This window comes from Neltuma alba, unplaced genomic scaffold (genome assembly GCF_004799145.2).
Source record: "Neltuma alba isolate B1F8T4 unplaced genomic scaffold, ASM479914v2 tig00012505_pilon, whole genome shotgun sequence".
Taxonomy (NCBI): domain Eukaryota; kingdom Viridiplantae; phylum Streptophyta; class Magnoliopsida; order Fabales; family Fabaceae; genus Neltuma; species Neltuma alba.
In genome coordinates, this window is record NW_021636973.1 from 879,233 (window position 1) to 903,686 (window position 24,454).

The 24,454-nt window shown below is 33.5% G+C and overlaps 2 protein-coding genes across 6 annotated transcripts; one reads left to right on the forward strand and one right to left on the reverse strand.

Moving 5' to 3' along the window:
- The first annotated feature begins 2,122 nt into the window (after positions 1–2,122).
- On the forward strand, positions 2,123–3,028 carry LOC114727719 (uncharacterized). Its single transcript, XM_028914433.1, has 3 exons — positions 2,123–2,232; positions 2,327–2,519; positions 2,608–3,028. Exons 1-3 carry the CDS (start codon positions 2,170–2,172, stop codon positions 3,006–3,008), a joined length of 657 nt encoding a protein of 218 aa, XP_028770266.1. The 5' UTR covers positions 2,123–2,169; the 3' UTR covers positions 3,009–3,028.
- A 9,097-nt stretch (positions 3,029–12,125) lies between these two features.
- Positions 12,126–23,634, reverse strand: LOC114727705 (homeobox-DDT domain protein RLT3). Of its 5 annotated transcripts, none has more exons than XM_028914413.1 (19): positions 23,537–23,634; positions 22,328–22,402; positions 22,035–22,181; positions 21,763–21,930; positions 20,431–20,489; positions 20,142–20,315; positions 19,952–20,029; positions 19,656–19,872; positions 19,443–19,543; positions 18,519–18,605; positions 18,266–18,397; positions 17,910–18,053; positions 16,786–16,908; positions 16,121–16,573; positions 15,395–15,808; positions 14,597–15,214; positions 14,017–14,121; positions 13,674–13,882; positions 12,126–12,575 (listed from the first exon to the last, which is right to left on the reverse strand). In XM_028914413.1, exons 2-19 carry the CDS (start codon positions 22,383–22,385, stop codon positions 12,554–12,556), a joined length of 3,309 nt encoding a protein of 1,102 aa, XP_028770246.1. In that variant the 5' UTR covers positions 22,386–22,402; positions 23,537–23,634; the 3' UTR covers positions 12,126–12,553. The 5 variants fall into 5 exon arrangements, with proteins under 5 accessions (XP_028770246.1, XP_028770249.1, XP_028770248.1 ...); XM_028914416.1 differs by having other exon boundaries at positions 21,784–21,930; positions 22,328–22,413; positions 23,537–23,627; XM_028914415.1 differs by having other exon boundaries at positions 19,656–19,857; positions 22,328–22,413; positions 23,537–23,627.
- Between the last annotated feature and the right edge of the window lie 820 nt (positions 23,635–24,454).

Sequence of the window (24,454 nt, forward strand, 5' to 3'; positions counted from 1 at the left end):
ACTATTTATATTTTATCATAATAATTTTACATATTTTTTAAACTATTATCACATTAAAAACATAAAATTTCAAATACTACTATTCAATAAAGTTCATGTTCTTTTCAGTCATTTTACAACTAAACTAACTTTTTTATTAATCATTTAAACAACTTTCGACTTTTTCAACTGACTTTTTAAAAATACTTATCCAACATACCCTAACTAACTTTTATTTTAACTTTAGTTACAAAAATCAGTTGAGTTAGAAGTCAGTTTTGCCTAATGTCAATCCAAACATACCCTTAGAGTTTCAAAGACAAAATACAAGAGTAAAATACTACTTAGCTCACTGATAAAAACTAGAATGCAACTCTTTTTTGGTGAACTCAACTAGAATGTAATAGAGGAATAATTGTTAAAGGATCCAACGTCTTATATGAACAAACTCAACTCCTAACTCAATCAATTAGGATCATCAAGTCAGGATATGTTTTTATACTCAGAAAAGTATTTATAGATTACTTATCATTAAGGTTTTTAACTTGAGAATGAGATTTAAACTCACAACCTTATAAATTATGGATCTAATATTTACTAACCGGACCAATTTCTAATTTCATATGGATTGTAGATTGAGTAAACGAGATATGAAGTCCATTTGTTAAGAATGGACCTCGACCCACGGGCCATGCAAAAGGGCGTGTGTCTCTTGTAATGAAAAGTATTAACTAACCAACCAATAGGAATTGGATCTAGCAGAAGAAATTAGTTTCTCACAACGTGACGAACTAATATTCGAATCCCTACTAGGAGAAGTACCCTCATTTAGTACTCGACAGTTCCTCAAATAGAATTACCTCCAATAAGAGGATACCTATGCTTCAGTTAAAGAAAAAAATATTAATTAACTATTAACCGTAGATAAATATTGTAAGTTTTTTTAGGCCCAACCCCAAGTAATATATCATTATTACATCAGTATTGGCTTAATTTTATAAAATATCTTTTTAGCTTTTTATAAAAAAACTAATATTAAAATTTTAAATGTTACATAAAATATTCTCAGATTTTAAAATTTTTTATTTTTAAAATAGTTATTATTATAAAATAATTATTTGAGACTAATAATATTAGATTTAAAGGATTGAAAAATAAATACTTTTTAAAATTAAAGGATTAATTGAAACTTTATCTAAAACGAGAAGACTAAATTATAATTTGCCTCAATAAAATAGATGAAAATAAATTATGTATCAATTCAAATTTAACATATATAGGCCAAAAGTTACCGTGATATATAACTGACATAAACTAATTGAAATAATATAAATATAATTATTTGAAATAATTGTGTTAACATTACCATATATCAGTATAAATATATTTTTTTTGAAAATTCAGACTTGTATTGTATTTAAGGTGAATCATATTAATAAAACTTATAGCAAGTTATATTACTCACAAATTATGAATGTACATACTTATTTTACAAAATTCATTCCATACATTGAAAATGTGCCCTAAGTGTAATTAAAAAAGTTTAATAATACAAATTAAACTAAAAATAAAATATAATTGCCAAACAAGAATTTATAGATTCTACAATAAACCATCGTTTTCGTGGAGAACGACAAATAATGACCTTAAAAATTACTAAATTTCAAATTACAATTTATTAGTACACTTTAATAGGTCATGATAATATTTGATTTTTAAATAACAATACATTTTTTATAAGTTAAATTAGAGTTTTTTGTACTACACTTTAATGGATTTTGAGGATATTTGACTTGCAAGTAACACCATATTTCTATAATACTTGATTTGGGATTTTATAATATTCATGGCCTAGTCTTTTTTGTCATTTTCCTTGTTTTTAGCCTAAACTAAGCCATCGTATGTATAGTCTAAAGAAAGATATACATTGTGACAAAAAGAAATGGAAATATATAAGTTTGATGAAAATTATATTTTTATTTTTTTTATTTTCGGAAAGATTTGTGTGGAAAAAGCAGGAAGCAGGTCTTAGGTGGCTCAGCGAGACGAGTTCTGGAGAAGTCTAGAGGGTATATTCAATGACGTTTGATAAATAGCGCCGAAGAGCGAAGCTGAAGAGCGCATCTCTTTGTTGTAATCTGTTTTCGCTCGTCGTTGTCGTCGTCTTCATCATCATCATCGCTCATCAAGATGAAGAGGAAAGTTGATCAGGATTTCTCCATTTCCTCCTCTGCAACCAAGATTCGCCGTCTGGTACTTTCCTTATTCACTGTTTTTCTCATCTTCTTCCCAAATTTGGGAGTTTTTTGGCCTCAATTTCATTCCGACTCTGTCTGGATTTTCACAGGATGCCGATTTGCCGCCGATTGAGGAACCCGAAGTAGCTCAGCAACCTCCGATTATTCCAGAAGTCCCCTCCCCTGCATCGGAGAACCAGGAGAGGGCTCTTGTGTTATTCAAGCCTGTGAATCATTCTCCGTTGTTTTCTCCTTCATCTTTCTCTTTCACTGTCGATTCTGACATTGTTTCTGCAATTAACAGTAAGTGTTCATTCTCCATCTTTTCTGCATGTTCCTCCTTCTTTCTATTGGCTTGTTGATGATTCATTCCGATTCCTATTTTTAACAGATCAACGTCCTTGGTCGAGACAATGTGTAGAGGAAGAAGCAATATGCAGAGACGAGAATAACCGTGATCGTTTGGCTCTTGTGCCATGGGCACCCTCTCAATTCCAGTCTACCCCAGGTGCTCAAGATTCGAATACAGAGTTGATGGAAGCTGACCAAATGGAAGAAGAAGCATCCATGGAGGTAGAAGAACAAGATTATAGCAACTCATCTATACACCCAACAGCAACAATGCATTGTGAATTAGCGGGAACTGAGGGATTGCAGCCATGGCAGCAACAACACTGCTTGATACCTCAGCTTCCTCAGAACACTTCGACTCCCATTTCTTGGACCGGTAACAAGTTAACGCTGATGAATTCGTTGCCACTTTTTGCTCTCTTTAGTGGCAGGAACTTATAGAACAAAGATACTAGATGAGAGAGTGTCTTTTAGAGAAGTGAAGTGGGTTTCACTCTTTGTACGCTTTCGCTTAAATATATTGAGTTCCTTTGTTCCATGTCAGATTCGTGATCATATTCTGGGATGCGAATTGGGAACCTTGGATAACAAGATGCGTAATTGAGCTGTGCTGTGATGTAAATTAGTGCCTTTTTGGTCAAATCATCTTAATTCTAATCCGAAATGAAATGAGCAGCCTTGACGGCTAGCTTAGAACTAGTGTTTGAGGGTTCTTGTCGTTGCTTAGGGCCAGAAAATAATTGTTTTGCATCTCGTAATGGGGTTTCTCTTGCTGCAGTGGGATTTAGTGTTTTCTAATGGTAACTAGATGATATTAAGAAACCATATGGTTGTTTTGCAGTAAATAAGATAAAATAGGAAATGAAGACATCTTCATAATTCGATGGAAGGAAGAGAAGAACGTTAACATGAGGAAAAGCTTGAAGCAACTACTGTATGTTGAGCGCATTCCTGTCAATTCCGTCATGTGAACTGCTTCCTATGACAAATTTTCCCCAATATATTATAAATGTTAAGACTTACTTTGTTGTGACTACGAGAGCATTCCATGAGAAACATGTTTCTATAGAGGTATCTGTTTTCCTTTCTTCCATTGAAATCGTGTAAAGGCAAACTATGGAGCCAGATAAGCAAGTTTTAATATTAGTTAAAATTTGGCGCGGGTGTTGGTGGAACGGTGTAAATACATTTGTAAAGTACTCATCTGTTACTTGATATAGAATTTAATTGTTAAATTAGTTTTGGTCTTAAATATAAGATCTAGTTTTTATATTTATCAATTTTCTCTAAATTATTCTTCTGAATATTCTTTCAAACCATAATCAAGTAGAAGAGTGAGAAGAGATATTAAGAAAGATGGTTATGGTGTTTTAGAAAAAATGTGTCACATTTATTATAATAAATTAACTTACCTAAATTTCTTAATCTAATCAAATTAGTTAAATAGGTTATATATTAAGGACTGAAAGAGTATTATCAAGTACTAAAAAAAAATTTTCAGGTACAAAAATTTTCAGGTAGTATTTAAAATGGCGAAGACAAGGGGAATTCGTCTTTATCATTCAGCGCGGTTGCATTTAAATGAACTAATAATAAACATGTCAACAAAAAAAAAACATGCAGTGAATATTGAGAAACATTTTTGTTGGGAAGATTTTAACTTCAAACATTTTCAGTCCAATGGGAAATAATCTCAAGTTCAAATTGTCCCAAGTGACTTTGGAATGCCCTGAAATACCTCTAAAAGAACTTGTGAACTAAAAAAATTGCATAAAAATACACATGAAGTTTCCAAGGGGCATGATGTTTTTGTACGATTTTGAAAAATTCATGTATTTTTTGACAATTTTTTTATTTGTATGTTTTATAAACAATCAATGTTAGTTAAGGGTCATGACATTTTTGCACAATTTTAAAAACTTCATATATTTTTTACACTAAAAAAAGTTTATGATGTTAAATACTCATGAACAGGTTTGCATATAAATTCATACAATAACTTTGTATGAGTTAGACTCATTAATACATTAGAAAGAACTAGTGTGTTCCCTCAACAGGATGTGTGGGAAGCATTAATTTCACTTATCTAATTATGAGATTTAGCCATGGCATAACTAATATTTCTAGCAAACAAAAACAAGCAATCCAAAAGATAAGTGGTAAATTTACCGTAAATAAGTGTAAAAATCTTGTGCTACAAACAATTACAATTCACAAAATAAAAAATGTCTCTATCAAACTCACATACTAACATTTCGAAACGCCTCTCTATATTGAAGGGGAACAAAGCGGCAACTTTTTTTTTTTTTTTTTTGAAATCTATATTGGATGTTGACAAGACTTTTGCTATCTGCTGTAAGCAAATCATTATCAGAAAATGTTCTCAATTGCTCTTTTTCCTATAGATTTCATGCATGGCCTAATTTTGTATGCTCAAGAATCATTATCCTCACATCTTATCAATGAAAAACTAATCCAGCAAGCAAATTACACCATGGTAGGGTAGTCATCCTTAACAGCAGGATACAACGGTGTACACAAGTAAAAGTTCCTATAAGTCAGCTAAACTTTTCAGAAGCAAAATAAAATGTACTTACTTGAATAAGATTGACATGCTATGTGAGACGACATATTTGCCATTAACAGGCAAAACAAGGTTAATTATTTTGTAAAGACTAGACACCTCTCTGCATTAAAAAAAATTATTAAATCATGTAGTTAGAGTTCCCCCATATTTATCCCCACTCTAGAGTGGGGCTTGATACATGTACTAACATTTTGGCTCCATATTCCTAAACCTACTCTTGGTTGGGATTTATTTATGTTAGTTTTGGTTTGGGTGATATCATCAACACCTTGAAATTAATAGCACAAGTTCAAATTCACCAGTCTAATTATAATCCCTTATATATCGAGATTTTGTTTCTAATACTTGGATAGTCTCCATACTTGTTTAATTATAATCCAAATTAGTATAATAGAAAGTTCCAAAAATGAATCCTTGTTTAAAGTTGGCAGAGGGACTTGATAAATTGATTAGAACTTGCTGATTAGCAAGAATCTGGGTCTCTTCACTCCCTCATGTCAGGGATTGCCACTATCTTGTTTTAGCAGGAGAAGCTAAGGATAGGGTGGGGGTTGAGACATGTATCAACTTCTTTATTATCTGCAGTTGACTTTCTGAAGATTGGAAGTAACAGAAGATCATCTATTAACTGGAACACACATCAATTGGCAGGATACAAGCCATAATGCACACTATTCCTCTACAATCCTAACAACTCTGATTTCAGTAACTTCAAGGGCTCAATGTAGACTGTCTTTTACACCTTCACATGCACAATATCACTTCGAATCAATGATCTAACAAAATCAAGTAAACAGCATCGTGTGCCAACTATCCTGAAATCTAAATAACCTTCAGATACATTTTGAATCAGTGATAACTTCCCTCGGCCTTTCATGTCAAATGCTACTATGAGTGAGGAAAAAAACTGAACGGTTATTATCTACCTAGGACCCTTCATAGACTGGTAATCTTAATTGAAATCTAGGAAACCTTCAGATACAATGAATCCCAATTAACATCACTTACTCATGGTTGCTCACAGCTAAACTTATATATCGTCAAACATATGTGTATAAATCTAAATATTTCCTGGCTAAACCATATTTCATTAATGACCGTCAACTCATAGTAACTTTCTTTGGCACCAGAAAATGGAGCGTCAACTTCCCCATGGCCTGCATGTCATGTGAATAATTAATGTATATCAAAAGTTTTTTCAACCCATTTAAACACCCACTCACAAAAGATTGACAGACTAAAAAAAATAATTATCAAACTAAGAAGTACTGGTAGCTTACTGTCAGTTATATCACCAGCCTTCCAACAAAAATCTGACTCCTCAGAACTTCTTATGCACACACGTGTGCTTTTTAGCAGTTGGATAACCTGCAACAACAAATATGCATTGTGAAACTTTTCTTTTCACCTATTTTTTCCAATCAATCACAATCCTTACCCTTCTTTTCAATGCTTTGTAACATAAACTTTCAAAAGCAATACTAAGTTGCATCATCGCTAAAAGTCAACCAACATCCTTTGATCATGACAAACTTACAAAGTGAATATTTTGCTTGAAGTTTATAAAAGCTTATCACCTATTCATACTAACAAAGCCAAAATTGTGTAACATCTACCCTCCCTATGCGCATGCTGCAATGCTGAAACGTTTGAACAAAACAGACAAAACAAAACCTTTTTACTTATTCATGCTGCAATAAAGCTGACCATCTTGATCAAACAAGACAAATAATACTAAATCTGTTTTACTGCAAAAAGTTACAAGCAACCTTTCTCACATGTCAAACTATGTCCTTCTTACTTCTAAATATTATAAAAATCAATATTATGTAACATGTACTTAATGATTTGCCTTTAACCTGGTCCTTCTGATCACAAATGCATTGCTCACAGTGCTTTTAGTTTGCTCCTAATATACACACAGCTGTTCTGAAATCAGACCAAGTGCTCCTACTTTTCTTCTTTGCATTACTCAAAGGATGTGGAAGCCTGGTTATAAATTCAACACTCTGAGTTCCCTACAAACATTCATAAACATCAAAACTTCAATAAACAAAGCACAATGAATTCAAAATACACCATCCTCCCCTGTTTACATGCTTCACAATAACTGTCAAAAGCCCAAAACAGATGGCAGTTCAAACAAAGCACATAAACTGTACCAGAACCATGTCCTCATGGATATAATATCCAACAATTTAAACGAAAATTATTGAATATTTAATCAGCAAACCGTAAAAAGTGTAAATTCACTGACTTAATGTAGAAACTCATTAAAAGACCCACTGCTCAAATTCCATAACAGATATGATAAAGCTGCTTCACATCACATTATTTTTCTTTTTATTTCGAAAGAATTCATATGATTTAGAGTACTATATAATTTAAAAGGTTCTAACGAAAAGAATATTGCAATAAAATCAACCCACGGTCCCCCCCCATGCATAAAGTTTCACATATGAAAATTAAATGATTTATGGTCTAATCATCTCCTGATTTCGTATCAGCACAAGTAGAGTTAACTTTAGACGAAAAAGCTGCTTTCCAGCCAACTTCACATGGACCTAATAAGTCAGATATCATTATTGCATAACCTTACCCTGCACCTGTTATGAGTCTCACATTGGGAAATCTCACTAGTGTTATGGGGATTATAAGTTCAAGGAGTTCTTCCTCCTAATAAACTAGTCTTTAAGATTAGGCTCTCCTTTGGGCTTATGCTCATCACATTGGTGTTTTCATTGAGAGTCGGCCAACTGGAAAGGACTACCTGCGGAGGGTTCTGATTGGTAAGAAGACCGAGTGAAGTGCTGTATAGTGAGCTGCCGAGATTGTTCTGTTATGAGTCCCACATTAGGAAATCCTACAAGTGTTGTGGGGTTTATAAGTTCAAGGAGTTATCCCTTCTGATAATTTAGTCTTTTGGGATTGGACTCTCTTTAGATTCATGCTCATCACAGCACCTCAAAACAAACAGACATAAAATTTCAGGACCACAGTAGGGAAGACTTCAAACACCACGCTTTCAGCATTCAACCTTACGATCACGATCATGTCAACCAAACAAATTTCATAATACAAAAATATATATTGAGTAACAAAGTGAAAAATATTTAATCAAGAAGTACTTTAGCCAACCAAATTTGGTTGCATGTAATCTTAATGCTTTTGCTCAGATAACCAATACAATTTCAGATGAAAACTAATACGAGCTGACCTCAAATATTGTATGTACATTCAGTAAAAACAAATCACAAAAGAATTATATCATGTTTATACCGTGATAAATAATCACTTCATGCATATTACTACTTAAATGACTAAATCCTATATAAAGCATGCCATGCACAATTCGCTCTTGTCTTAACACTGCATAATTATTATCCACAATGTCAGTTTTAATACATTTTTTAATTCTTCTAACTACTCATATTCTCTTTATATTCGTTTGCACACTGGATCAACTTCTTGTGTTAATTTTGTCAAGTCAAAACAGTCTACATATAATTGCATGACAGATGCAAGTTTTTTCTGCTGCCGATGCTACACATAAGACAAATTCCATAAAAGTAACATATACTTAATCATCACATCATTTAGATTACTCTACACCATCTTCATATACATGCACTTTGGACCCTTTAGATTGAAAACGATTTCACAATCCATACATGGCCACCATCAAAGCATAGTTGCCCGATCAGTACATTCAAAAAGTTTCCAGACCTGATCAAACATAACTTAATACATAATTGAAGTTTTACTACTTCAGGATTCAAAAAAAAAAAATCTCCATCATTAACAAAACATCTAGTCTGAGACAAACTATCCTGCTAACAAGAAACAGCTTCAACTCCTCCAAGTATCCTTCAGCAGCTCCCTCCTCAAGTGATGGACTTCATAAAATGTTGGGTTCCAAAATACTCTTATAGCATTCATATAGTTTGTCACAGATGATCTTCCTGCAAAGAAAAAAACACACCATAATAAAAACATACTTGGTAAGCTGTATTAAATAATCAATCATATCTCATTTAAATAAAAACATATCATTCAGCAGTTACCTTGAACCCTCTTCACAAGAGCGTACTGTACAGCACAGACCAGTTTTGTCATCTCCCTCACCGGCTCAAACTCTTTCCAGGCCTCTTTAGCAGGATCACCATAGATCTCACAGGAAATCCTTCTATTTAGCAGGATCCACTGCTTATGGATAAACAAAAGTTCCGCTGCTTCAGCACGTTACAGAACTGATCTATGAGCTCATCACTGTCCAGGCGCAGCAACATCTTAGTACCCTATGGCCATGTTTGGTATGTCGAATTGCTTTGGTTTACCTCTTTTTTTTTTTTTTTTTTTTGGTGAAAAATGACCTTATAAGTTATAACCATTATAGGGACACATGGTTTACAAAACATTGGGGACACACCACTTATATAGCATGGCTTACAAGGTAACTGACCTATATAGGGACACACGTGTGATTTTTGAAAAATGGGTGGGAGCTTTCTGCTGCACGCCGCCAGATACAATTAGCCGTTACTGTTCAATTAGCCATCACTGTTCATAACACAGTTATTTGAGTGAGGAGCCGTTGATGATGATGATATGGCTTGGCTCGTAATTGATTTTTATTTAGAATAAAATACACTAAATACCCTTTTGTTTTACTTAAATTACAAAAACCTCCTCTCCTCCCTCAAAAGTAAAATGTATGTTATACAAACATCTCTTGTATATTTAAGATTCTATTTCCATGCATCCAACCGTTAATTGACCATTAAATTTGACTTTTAAACTTTTGTTTTAATTAAGATAGCCCTCTTTTCTTTAAACATTTATATTTGTCAAAAAACAATCATTGATACAAAAAAAAAAATTTCAATACATGTATTTTCAAAATTTTTAATATATAATAAAATTTATTAATTTTAATTATGTTATAAAATTTTTATAATTTTAACTTTTCATCACAAATATTGAAACTTATTTATTTAGGTTTCTTTTAAATGGCTACAAAATATCTTAGATACATATTTTTTCCATCATATAATATAAATTATCTAAGTTTGAGAGATTATAGAAGTTATTTTAAATTCATAATTTAAATTTTTAAATATTTAGTCAATTACATGTTTATTCAAAAAATTAATTAAATTTTCATTCAAGATTTCTATGTCTGCTAATTTTATATCCCAATATGGTAAAATTATTAAAGAGTTATTTGGAAAAATAAAAAGAATTAAGCAAAAGAAAAAAAATTAAATTCTTCAAAACTTTTTAACTAAAATTTAGGGATTTAGTATTATGAATGGTGAGTTAGTAAATAAAAATAATTTTAATATAAATTTTAATTAAAAATTACCTTTTTAGAATATTCTTAACAATGTTAATGGTTTGGATTTAAATGTATGTTTTTAAAACAGAAGGGAGGTATGTGTAATTAAGGTAAAAAATCATCAAGTAAAATTTTCCCACATCAAACAGAGTAGCACGAGGTGAAGTTTAAAACGCAGTTAAACCGAGTCTCAATAACGCGTTGGACAAAAGAAGGAAGAAATGTGTTAAAGAGATGTTTGTCATTGAGATTTTATCATGAAAACAGAGTGACTCGGCAACAAGGGTGGTTAATTAAAAAATATTAGATTTTATTTGTTAACATCTTATTAAAATATTTAATAATTTAAATATAATTATTTACAAATTTTCGTTAGTATATTTGTTATTTGAAGGCTAATCTGTAGTCATGTATAAATCTTTCTTTGAAAAATTTACATCTCAATTAGCGTATCTAGGATTTCTGGGTAAATGTATTTTTCACACCGGTTGAGCTGTAAATTAAAATAGGGTGATAGTTTATAAGATTTCCACAAAAGTTCCTATGTTTTTCACACTAGCTTAGCTATAAATTAAAGTAGTGTAATGCCGGTCAAAATTAAAAGTGTGATAATTTATACAAATACATTAATTAAGATTATCACACAAAAAATTACATTAATTAATATTTGTAAATCTCAAAAAAGCGATTTGTAATTGTGTCAAGATTTGTAAATAATAATATTTGAATACTTAAAGATTAAAGTATTAATATTTTAATAAGATATTATTAGAACAAATTTAATATTTTTAATTTTTAATTACTTAATGGTGTTAGCAATAGTGATCCGATAATCACCCAGCAACCAATCAAAGTGGTTTGGTTAAAATGACACTTGAGTCTTTTATATGAGCAAGAAATAACATTAGTCTCTTAGCATTTATGTGTAATTTTAAGAACTCAATTGGTGATACTGTGAATAGGATGCATATTTGTAATTTTTGAGGCATTTTCTGTAATTCTCTCATCCAAACATTTCATGCCCTTGACTTGAAGGTGCTCAAAATTAAACTTTAATCCTAACAAATTATGGTATATTAAAAATCTATTGTTTGACCAAATTATTAAAATTGTCTTATATTATTATTTCATGAAGGAATAAGAAATACTTGAACTATGTTTTCACTGCTTGAACACACAGCCTTGTTAATGTATTCTCAAAAATATGTTTTTAAGAAGGATCTACTAGTTTCTTCCCCCTTTAGACCCTAGAGGTGAATTTTATAAATAAAAGTTATGGTCAACAACTATAAATTGCCTCTATTTCTAAGTAGTAATACATTTAGGTTTGGGAGAATTCCCATAAAAGGCTATTGTTGGGAAATATTTACAAATCAAGATAAAAATTTTAAAATTTCACTGTAAAATCAAAGATCTTATTTGGCATTATATTTTCACTGTTGAATTCCAATATATTTACTACGATTTGCATCATCCATTCCATTCAAATGTAAATAAGCATTAGTAAATTGCCTTGAATCGGTATAAAGCTTGATTCAATATTTATTCTTCCATATGTTCCAAAATATTCCTTAAAATACAACGACAAAATTGAATTCTCAGACGAGAACATGACAAGCACCGCCAAATAATCACAGGCGACCTCCTAGCATCAAGGAGGGATTCTGCACCTAAAAAAAGTCAAAAAGTTACCCTAATTCTAATCTAGTGCTGTACATCTGATCAACAGTTGTCTGTGTATATCATCCCCAAAAAAAAAAAAAATTGAACAAGGGCTATGCATTATACACGCACCAAATAATTTTTTTTGGCAAGATGTAGTCAGAAAAAACTCGACCGAAGGGCGCCAGCAAGAGTAAATCTGATCCTGAATGATAAAACCACTGGGGAGTAATAAAGCATAATAACGCTTGAATCCATAAGAATAAACAGGTTTGTCTTCTTTTACTTGCAAGTGACCATAATCGAAAGGATAGTGCTGCTGCATAATTAAGGAAGATCTATTAGAAAGACAGCATCTCGGGCTTGCTCGGAGAAGAGGATTCAGAGCGAAGTTGAGAGTCAAACACCACCAGAGATTTTTCTGTGGTTTATAAGTGGAAGAAACATGTTAGTTTCAGACCAGAAGGCAATATCAACAACTTTCATATCTCTAAGCCGAAATACACCCCCACACATGCATTTCCTTAATTTTAAAAGTGGAATTGTACTCATTCTAATCCATCCACCGCACTTTGTACAGGAAAACATATTTGAATTGACAATTCAATAGCTTGGACATTTTCTTCTGCAGTGAGTTAAAACATGTTCAACATATCGAAAATGTTACGTTAAGATACATGATTTGAGCCGCCTCCCCCCCCAAAAAAAAAAAAACAGACCTAGGGTGAAATGTCGGGGGAGGAAAAATAAATGGGGCAATTGGTAATGGTGGGTATGTGCTACATCCCCTACATGACTTCTCTTTAATAATACTTCGTTCCCTGGTTGAAGTGAATTCCCGAAAGTTCAAATCCGTCGTTTACAGGACAGAAAAGGCCTTTTGATTTGCACCACACGGCACAATTTGTAAACAATGGTATAGTTAACCGGCCCAGAACTTCAGAGTACCAATTGTTGGGAAGTGAGAAAGTAGAGGGTGAAAAGTTAGGAATGACAAGTGTAATATAGCACTGATATGAATTCGTACATCAAAATCAACACAAAAGAATATGTGAGACACAATAATCTCGATAATTTTGGGATACAGGGATGTGAGTGTGCGTGCATGTTGTTCGGGGAAGCGGATCAAAGAGCCCTTTCTGCCCTCTTCATCTAGCACATTTAGAAGGGCGGAGGCCTGGAGGGCTAGCACCCCACCATTCCAACACAAGTAAATTTTTTTTTTTTTTTTTTAAAAGGGACATGATGGATGACCCCCTCCTCCGCCCGCGGGGGGGACCTCAAACAGAAAACTATATATATCATGCATCCGATATAGGCATGTTAGTTTTTTCAAGTATCAGTGTAGTATAGGATGTGGATGAACGGCAGAGGCAATTTGGTTAAATTTCAGAAGCACAAAGCAATTAAGATTAGTGAAAACTACAAAACACCACCATCATAGAAATTCAACGTGATATATTAATTCCTAATTGTCATAATAAAATCTTTCCTAGATATCCAAAAGAGATATATTTACCTCTTAGTAATGTCCTGCTTCTTCAGAGGCTGGACTTTGTCCAGGTAGGGAGCAATTATTGCATCCAACTTCACTAACCATAAAGCAAGAGCTGATGAAGTATGGGGCATAAGTGCAAAAGAAGCAATTATTTTATCAACCAGACCATCAGGAAAACTGCATTGAAACAACCACTCCTCATTGATAGCACCAACAAAATCAGCAACAACCTACAAAAAGGTATGCATCACATAAGGAAATAAAGACGGCAGTTTGAAGGATAAAATTTTAAAAACTATGGAAGTGGGGGGAAAAAAACTAATTTGAGTGACACAAACAACATTAAGAGGCAAAAAAAAAAAACCTGAAATAGCTCAGTTAAAGTTGAAGTGCGTCTGAGTCGCCTGACCCATAGCTTATGAGCAGACTTCCTCCAAGCACCCACCAGCGCATCTACAGGCATAACAGACTGTACAAATAGAAGTAAGACACCAAAATCAGAGAGATTTATACGCACACGCAAACTTACACTTATTATATAAACGTTCTAGTAAACACAACACGAGAACTTAATGTAAAAATCTCAAAGAATTTTAAGAACAGAAAAAATGATACTATATTATGAACATGAAAGTATCAATGTGGTATAGACTCTCACGGATCAGAAATTAATGACACTAATATAGTGCCCAACATAGCTTTCCATAACTGAGTTAGTTGTCCAAATAAAACTAACGGCAAGGGGGAAAATATTAATGTTCCCTCATAAACCCCAAATCCCACTAACTTTCAAAATTTTATTCTTTCTTCCTGGCAAGATGGCTGCAATACATTCAAATCACATACATTTATACCTTAGATGGTGGCATGATTCAACAAAAACCAGACACTGATACCCACATCTGATGAAAAATAAAAATTGGAACATGTAAATGACAATTCACCTCAATAGCATAAATTGCAGCCTTCAGTGATTGGATCTTCGATGATAAGATTTTGTGATTTGGAAAAGCATTACTGCTTTCTTTCTCCCTGCATGTGGCTGTGTGGATTGCATATCTTTCTTCAAGATCAAAATCAAGCTCAAATGTCAAATGGCAAATTTTACAGTGTCTCTCATCCCTCCAGAACAGATCATGACAACTCTCACATCTGGCCAGAGAATCAATATAAGACCTTCTACCATATTTCACAACATTGAGATTTAAATAAAAGGAATTCCAAATCCATGAATCATATGCTTGAAGACGGATCCACTTTTGCATTTGTTCTACTCCCTTCTTCCCACCTTCTATCACCACAGCCCCGGCTGAAGGTAGAGAGTCACTGGCCGTCTCAATCAGGCTCACGTTATCTACATCAGATATCGGAGAGTAACTGTCTTCTGTGATCCTATCAAGATCAGATTGATCAGAATTTGACGTATGGCACATTCCAGTGTGGTTGACCATCATCCTGGACATAGCCCTGCAAAGAGGGTCTTTCAGCTTCTCCAAAGATTCAACAAGAAGTGCCTCCCGTTTACCTCTATCATCCAAAACTGACAACAGGGCACATAAAGCCTGCCATTGTTTAGAAGAGTGGGCACAATTATTAGCACTAAAATGAAATAAACCCACTGACAACAGAACACAAACTAACAGATATATTTCCTCTCCAATTCCTATATTTATAACATAGAATTAATGCGTTAGGAAGCAAAAGTCAAATGGTGCTACAAATCATTAAGGCAAGATATACACCTCTTCATCATCAATCACTTCCCAGTGACCATCTTCAGAAGATTCAAAGTAAACTCTCCTATGGCCAGGGTCACCCACGTTGCAAGGCCCTAAGAAAAGCCAGTATCTATTGTACCTACGGTCAGAACCCAGAAACACTGATTGAATGGGGTGTGAATTGGTTAAACCTATTTCGGTTGCTTCTTTTGCCTTCTCAGAGGATTCTGCGTCACTGTAGATATTTGAGAATAATAATGAGGAATCCACTGGATAGGAGTGAGGATTCAATGATGAATGCCCTTCCTTGACACAATGCATTGGTCTGATCTGATTCCAATATGACCCAGGCTTCTTTACTATTGACCTCTTTATTTTTGCTCCAGAGCCACGTAACTGGATGCTTGAACTGTAATCAGCAGTAACTTTTGTCGAATCCTGTGAAAAAAGATCATCCAATTTAAATTTATAGAACAAAATCATTTTATAAATTGAACGGGTTAACAAAAAAACAAAATAAATATGCATTACTCTCATAAATATACAATGAGTAAAATACATCAATCTATTGCTTTTCCTCCTTTTGAGTTTTATAAAGGAACATTGTATCCAAAACCAGGTTGCTATCTCTCATCTTCAAAGTTTAAATTACTTGGATTGCAGGACTTCACACTGTGAGCTCAACTTTTACTCCAATTCCAAAGTGGGGATTACCATCCAAAGACAAAATATAAATTATATGTACTTTACCTTCATCCTAACGCTGGACCCAGAAGAAAGAAGATCAGTTAGAGCCACTAACGCATTCAACTTTTCTTCAATGGTCAAATCTGAATATTCACTCTCCATCAACCCTAATAGCCACACTTCACCCGGATGGCTCTCATCAATTTCAGTGGCTGCTATAAGTGTATTATTTTTCATTATAGAATTGCTTGCCCGCTTCAATATCCTTAAGTTGGAGTTCCAGGAATCATATTCAAAATCATCACTGCTCCATGTGTGACCGTCATTAAGTTCATCTACACTTCCAGAGTCTTCTGTATCTGACTGGACGTCATCAATGTCCTTCTTAAAAGAGCTCATGCGTAGTCGATATGCACATGATGAAATCTTTTCAAATAAAGTAATGTCACTTGACAAGGTTGAATATATTAAAGATTCCAGCTCCTCTGTCGTGCTGGCAAGGTTCAATTCAACAATCTTCATAACATAATAAAATTGAAATTCATCAGATACATAGAAAAATATCACAATCAAATCCAGAAATATAATAGTAAGAATTTTAAACGTAACCAAGATAGCCAATAGTTATTTTCAATCCAACAGCTTTTTTCATTTTAAGCATTTACTCACTCAACCAGTGAAATTCTATCTTCAATTACGACAGGCTATAACATCATACAGATAGTTACCTGCATTGACTTTGCCAGTTCAGACACTTTTGACCCATTATTGCCTTGTGCTAACAAAATTTTAAATAACTCGCCCTTCAAAGTGCCAGCACATAAGCCAAACTTTACTAGCAGATTCAATTCCTACAGAAAAAGACATACACAAGATAATAGCCAAGATAAAATATATACAGCTCACTTTACATGATACGAAAACCAAAAAGAAGTACCATCCAGAATAGAAACAGAACAAATAATAAACACCATCCCTTCGAGATTAAATTTACCCCTAGGAACTAAGAACGCTATCTGCTTCTTTAAAATATTACAAGAAATGATGATAATGATAATAAAAAAATATAAGACAAAAAAAAATCTGAATTTTGATCTCCTGTTCTTTAAAAATAAAAATGGAGCAATCAAAGCTCTACTCAACGAAAAATTTAATATGGACAGGGGCACATCTGAGATGGAAAATGTAGATATTTTTACAACTCCACTGGAATATAATAAATGATCTGAAAGTTTATAAGAATCTTATAATAATATAAACCATTGATTTCACTTCTTGGAATTTGTTACCATCAAAATGTGGCAAGTAAATGGACAAGAGATTTGCTGAACAATCCACTACTTTATTTAATACCAAAGCATCGTTTCTTCCACTTTTGCATGAGGAACGATGAACAGATGAACAGCAAAGAGATAGATACAATTACTATTGACCGATATTTTGATCAATGAATCTGGAACATAACTTTTTCAGTAACTAAGCTTATCAAATGATCGGTTTGCAAGTAATCAAACATAAAATTCAAATATGATGTTTACATGAAAATATGTCAAAGTAGATAGACAAACAAACAAGCAGACATATCCTACTTACTTATGCAAACAGACAAAGCTTTTACAAATAAGCACTAACATACTTTTTAGAATTATAATATACGTATGTATCTTCTAGAGTACTTGTATGGTCTAAGTAGATTGGACAAATAGACAAGAAGATGTGTCCTATTTAACTTTACGCAATTAAAAAAGCTTTTCAAAAATATGTACCAAAAATTTTTTGGGGAAAAAAAGAAATCTCTTCTAGAGTACGAAGTTGATTAAAGTCAGTCCTAGAATTAAATGTTTTGGAATACCTTGTTAAGTGCCTCTCTTCTCAAAGAACCTTGTTTTGAACCAAATCCTGCAGCAACCAAAACTTGTCGGAGTATTTCTATCCATGTTAGGGGATTAAGAGATCTTTTCCAAAAGTCCAGAGAGTATTCTTGATTTTCAACCTGCTAAATCATTATTATTAAAATAAACATGGAAAGCTTCTTTACTTATCATGACTTTAGCAAAAATAAGCAAGTGCAAAAGTTTCTCTATAATGAACAAGATGTTGTGCATTAAGTCACTATAATAGAATTGCAAGTTCATGGATCAAATGATTTACAGATTAGAGAAAAAAGTGTCCCTATTGTGAATTTCTTGAAAGTTAAAAGATACTCACCGAGTGAAGCAATGCAAGAAAATTGCATGACTTATTTAAATGAGGCGGAAATCCACTAGTAAGTTCCGCTTCAATGTCAGATAGAAGAACTGTAAGAAGGGCCACATGAATCTTTCCAAGTAGCATTGAGTCCTGAGAGGCATGTGGGAATGTAAGATGCATTTTCAATGTTAAAATTTTCCATACAGCAACAGAAAGAACCAAATTGAGCAGGACATTCCTTAAGATAAGCTTGGTAAAGAATGAGTGTTACCTTATCATGAAACGCTTGAGCAAACTCATCAAGAGTGAAGGGGCAAATGTTAACAACAGCAGCATATGTATAAAGAAAATGGAACACCTGTAAATGAAGTTAGTCATTTTAAATTTTCTTATTGATGATATCAGATTATAAGTCACATAGAAATATAAATACAAGATGGTAGCACATTATCAAATTAAGTTTAAAAGCCCAGAGTTGCAATGCATGATAATCAAATAAAAAAACCTGAGCAGAAAAGAAGGATGCAGGGCAATTAGAAGGATCCAACCTCTAGTAATACTAGCAACAGTGTAGCACTTTAATAATTCATCCAAGTCAAACTCAGTACAAAATCAATGAAAGGTTGTCTCATCATAAGCTTAAATCAGGAAGAAATTCACCAACTTTCCCTTAATCAGATTCATAGCCTCCATGTGTGTTTGTGTGTTTGTGGGCGGACAAGCATTTATATCTATCATCTTTCAAACTCTATGAGTATAAATAAAAGATAAAAACAGCAGCAGCAGCAGTGAGAATAATAATAAAATAAGAACAGCATTTTGATCTTTAACTGCCAAACAAAGTTAAAAAAATATTGCATGATAAGGATATTTCGAAGGGCACTAAAAAAGCATGTGCCAATAATTAATAACATAGAAAAAGGAATAAAAATTTCAGAGAGTTCAAGAAACTATAAGACACAGTAAATAGCACAAACAATCCAGTGTAAGATCAGAATTCTTTTTCTTTTTCTCTAAAAATAATTTTAAAAAAATAACAATATGTTTAAACAGGAAATAAAAAGTGTTTTGTTAATAAGAATTTAACAGAGCATGAGAAGCGAGATGCATAAAAAACAGTTATAGATATATAGTTCAAAAGTATAACATTAATAAAACCATATCTTCCAAGTCACAATATGCTGTTTGCAGGTACCTTGAAAAGTTTCTTGACAGTTTCTGGAGAGGAGTCCCAGGGTTGCAAACAGATTGGTTTCTTCATCTTAACAGTATGTGGGGGAAACTTACACAGCACATCTGTAAATATCACAAGCAATTGTTGACAGGAAAGACTCAGTTCGTCTAGTGAAGACATCAGAACACAAAACTTAGTACTGCTTATAGTTAAAAATTATTTCTCTCACACAACCTTTACAAAGAGAGCAGCCAAGAATTCCACTGGAAGCAAGATGAGCACAACACATGTGTGTAGCTGGCCCTGCTTGCAACTCTCTCATCTCTAGCTCTTCATCATCAACTAGAAATGACACTCGATCAAGTTCTTCCTCAGATATAAATCTGCCCAAAACAAGTTCGCATTTTTCCTTCTGTGGTTGATTATGATTCACATCCTGGTTATATTTCACCTGACAGATAAGAGCAAGCTGTAAACTTACCAATCAATCTACCATTAACAATGAAAAAGAAAATTTAATTTCAATTTACCACTCTTCTTTGCATGAAAGCCCTCCTCTTGTCTTGGATTTTACTTCTCGCATTCTGTAGTTTACTTTTTTGTCTTCCCTGTTCAGAAGAAACAACTATCAAAATCTATAACCATTATTAAGAGCAATTCACAGGACAGTGAGTGCAGGACCAAAAGCAAAACATAAAATTTATTGGCAGGATACTTTACAGCATTTGTTACTGCTTTCCTTGGCTTATCACCAAGACCAAAGCCAATAGGAAGATCTCCAGCATCTGGATTTGTAGCCCTCCACACTGTCATTAAACCTTTTCCAATACCATGTTTTCTCAATGGTGCTTTATTATTTGATTCAGGATGACTTCCAACTGCACTCTCAGAAACCTGAGGAAAACAATTCAAAAGATTTTGTGGGTGGGTGGGGAGGATGGCCTTCGATTGGTCTGAGGTGGAAAAAGAACAAAGAGAAAGCTTTCTCAAAAAATGCCAAAAAACTAACCTTCCTCCTTTTAATTGGTCCTTGGTCCTCTTGACCAGCAGAAAAGGAATTGTTGAGACCTAGGCAACCAAAGATAACATCAACAAAACAAATTTGCCACAAGAAACGCATAGAGTAAGCTACCAAAGGAATTACGGGTGAACTTAGAAGATTAAAAATGGGATGAATATAATTCAACTTCAGTTCATTAAGTAGGAAGTGGAAAATATGAAAATGAAGTCCCAACTCCCAATTCCAATATTTCCATTTTTTAATCAACCATAAGAATCCACTTCTCACACCATATGAGGTCTAATGGTAGGAGCTAATAAATAATGAGATTATCACTTGTTTGGTACACATAATGTATTGTATAAGCTTATACATCCAAATATTTTTAAACATCAACACAATGTATAATCTTATTAGATCCCTTTTGAGGTGGGACTAGGCTTGGCAAGATTTTAATATATTAAGATAAATTTAGGTTAATATAATTTTTTTGTCCCAAAAATTTGGGCATCTTTTGGTTTTAGTCCCTCAAATTTCAAACACATGATTTTAGTCTCTGAAATTTAGTCCATTTAGTTCCCAAAAGTGTAATAGTGTTAAAATCTATTAAAGTGTCATGAACAGCATCAAAGTGGTTTAATACCGTTGTATCATCAGGGATTAACGTTTTAAGACAGATGAAATTTTAGGAACTAAAATCACGGGTTTGAAACGTGAGGGACCAAAATGGGCTCAAATTTCAGGGACCAAAAATTATATTAACCTATTAAATTTCTATTTTCCTTTCCATCCCTCAATTATTTTGAAACACTCTTGCAACACCTCCACTGCAGTCACCCCTTCGTCTAAACATTAGATATATTAATATAGAAAAAAAAATTCGGATTTTAAATAGAGGACATATTGGACAAACGAGTTAATTTTCATTCTACCTAGGGTTGTAGAACACACCACCCAACATATAGCATCATCTTACATGATACAATATTTTACACAATGTCACACCTAATATCGGATAGTATTAAAATCTTATTAGCCATGTCCAATCAAGCTTATGCTATATTAGGCCCCGTCCTATTGAGTCCTATCCTATATGGTGAACTAAATGGGCCCTAAATGTATAAATTTCTGACATAGGGAATCAGAGTAAATATTTAACTAATCCTAATTAATGGTTAAAAACAGGCATTTCTCTCAAAACTGTTTAGACATCCATCCACTATATAAGTTGCGAACTAGTTAACAACTTGACATTTAAAAAAGGGAGTATCTACTGAAGCCATTGCCAATCATCGTGATATTAAATAAAAGAATAAGTGGAAAATACATTCAAAAGCATACCGACATGGTGAAAGGATGGACCTGGAGGAAGAGAATCAAATTCCTTATCAGGAAAAGGACCACCCTTCCGGAACACATTTTTTAGAATGTAGTTTGCTGTAAGCAACTCCTGATGACTTTTCTGCTTTTTCTGCTTCCTACCATTCCTATTTATAACTGCATCATATCCTGATGGTGAAGGAGAATTAGCTTCTGATTTGACAGATACCACTTTGTGTATCTTTCAAGCAAAAGCAAAACCCAGGACTATTTTCCAAATCAAAAGTACTTACCCGAAGTAGAACATGACGGTCCTAACACTCCATTTTCCTTCTTATCTCTCCTCCTTTGCTCAACAAACCAATCTTGAACTTGCTTATATGTCAACCCCAAAGCACCAGCAAAGTCTTCCATTGCTCTCGGTGTTGGATACTTCTCCTCTGCACCACAACAACTTGGTGGAATTAAATCCCAAGGAAAAATAAGAGGGAAAAGGATTAAAGAAAAATAAATAAATAACTAAAAGTATGTTTAAGCAAAACACTGATAGCGAGGACCAAGAGCACATATGAGATTTAAATGATACTTTTATAAAAATTATGAAGGGCCTGAAGCTGAGAAGCCGTTTTTCTTTGAACTCCCATTGGCTTCTTAAAATATTCTGCAACTTATCTGCAAAAACAAATATATAGGAGCATTATACAAAAGGTGACTTTTAATAAAATTACCCCTCAACCCAGGGGGAAAAAAATAAAAAGGAGAAAAAAGGTTGTAAGGCTATAACAACATTTGCAGTTACAATTTGATTGAATAATAAATTCTACAAAAATATCCTGGAAAAATGCTTCTGAACACATAACAAAGAGAAATTGAAGAACATAATGCAAATAATGGTTACCCATGTTTTTACCAAAATTCAATTGCAGAATCAATAAACAACAGGAAGCTGTTTACTCAAAGAGAGAATATAAATAAATTCTTCATGTCATCTGACAGAAGAAATGCCTCACTCTTCTAATTCCAAAGAACCTGCAGCTTGGTAGCACTGTCTAGATCCTAATGCACAAGGCACGCAACAATATCTGATGGAAGTAAAGTTTAAACTCTGGAGGAAAAAGGGAAGTGGTGGCAGAGGCGAACACACAGGTGCTAACTTACTGCAGTGACACAGCAAAGTGCAAAAATAGAGGATTATCGATGAAAGTGAAAATCTGACGTTATTTCCGTCTCGCAAAAAAAAAAAACAAAAGAAAAAGAAAAAGAAAAGAAAGATGAAGAAACATAAAGATAAAAGGTGAAAAGGAGCTGGTAAGCAGCAGAGAATTGAAATAAAGCATCGAAACAGCCTATCATGTCAATTGGAGTACGCCCAACCATTGAAGCGAGGGAGAAAGGAAAAGCATAGGCAAGAGGGACACAAGCGGCAGAAGGTTAAGACGAGAGATAACTAGAGTGAGAACCTGCAACTGTTTTAGAATTGAATTGAATTCAAAAGAAAAGCATTAATCTGATAGCTTCTCAGAAATGAGTTCATTCTGGTATTGATTCCAGAGGATCCATTACGATGCTACCAGTACAGAAACAGAAGAAGTGGAGGAGCAGAAATGAGCCATAGATGCCTCGAAATGGAATACAATCAAGGACTATTTCCGAATTCAACTTCGAAATATATAGTTCAATTAAATTAGACTCGGTATCACGACGACGACCTTAATTTGAAAGAAACATACAGAAATGTTGCTGAGTCTGTGTGTGTATTGATGACAAGCAAGAACAAATGAACCAACGGTGGTACCTGAGCATGGTTCAACGTTCTGCTTCAAGAAATGGAGGGTTCAGAGATAAGCATGAAGGCGGGTGAGTATCGTGGAGGGAGTGAGAAGTAGGGTTTTGGGTTTTAGTATGGTTACAAAATATCCGTCATGTTCCCACATCATCACCTTCCGCAATGGCCCTTTTAACAAAATATCCAATTCGGCTTTTCTCCATTTAACCCATCCGGGGCGGGGCGGGTTAAGTTTTGATTCGGATGTACTGTATTACCCGAGTGGGGGATATTCCTCCATTTTGCTTTAATTTTGGGATTTCCAATTCTTATAAATTTTCTTGGCTAATTTTTCATAATGTATTGAATTAGATTTTATACCAACTGCGATGCGCTTAGCTCGAAGGATTAGAGAGGAGGGAGGAAAAAAATTTTAATGAATTGAATTTTAAAAAATGGACAAGTGTAATTATAAAATTTTAATAAAGATAATATGTCTAAGAAAAGAGTGTGAAAATTTTATTAAAAATTTTTAATCTCACTTCTCATTTTTTAAAAAAAATCAAATTCATTAAAAATATCATATTCTCTCCCCTTCCCTCCAACCTACTTGAACCACCATTAAAGCTAATAAAAATTAAATATAGAGTAAATGTTAACGCAATAATTTTACAAATAGTAATAGTGTCTAGAAGGTGTGAAATAAAATTATGTAAATGACTGTAAATAAATAGAACAATAAAAATACAAATGATTATGTTTTTTATTCCTTGTGTGAAGCACGGGAATGTATTTGCTCTGAATTTGGGAAAAAAATTATAAGAAAAATTATAAAGACAAATTGGTCCTCTAGTCTTCCTACTACGTCCTTTCTAGTCTTTTTGAGCCAATTGACTTACTTACAGTATCGATTGACCTACCAAAGCACTCTTTTCCTGCTTCTGTGCA

Coding starts and splice junctions, on each gene's coding strand:
- LOC114727719 (XM_028914433.1), top strand. CDS start 2,170: ATGAAGAGGAAAGTTGATCAGGATTTCTCCATTTCCTCCTCTGCAACC. Junction 2,233..2,326: donor CAACCAAGATTCGCCGTCTG/GTACTTTCCTTA, acceptor GGATTTTCACAG/GATGCCGATTTGCCGCCGAT. Junction 2,520..2,607: donor CATTGTTTCTGCAATTAACA/GTAAGTGTTCAT, acceptor TATTTTTAACAG/ATCAACGTCCTTGGTCGAGA.
- LOC114727705 (XM_028914413.1), bottom strand. CDS start 22,385: ATGGGAGTTCAAAGAAAAACGGCTTCTCAGCTTCAGGCCCTTCATAAT. Junction 20,030..20,141: donor GGAAAGCAGTAACAAATGCT/GTAAAGTATCCT, acceptor TCTTCTGAACAG/GGAAGACAAAAAAGTAAACT. Junction 13,883..14,016: donor CTTTAACTGAGCTATTTCAG/GTTTTTTTTTTT, acceptor ACCTTTTTGTAG/GTTGTTGCTGATTTTGTTGG.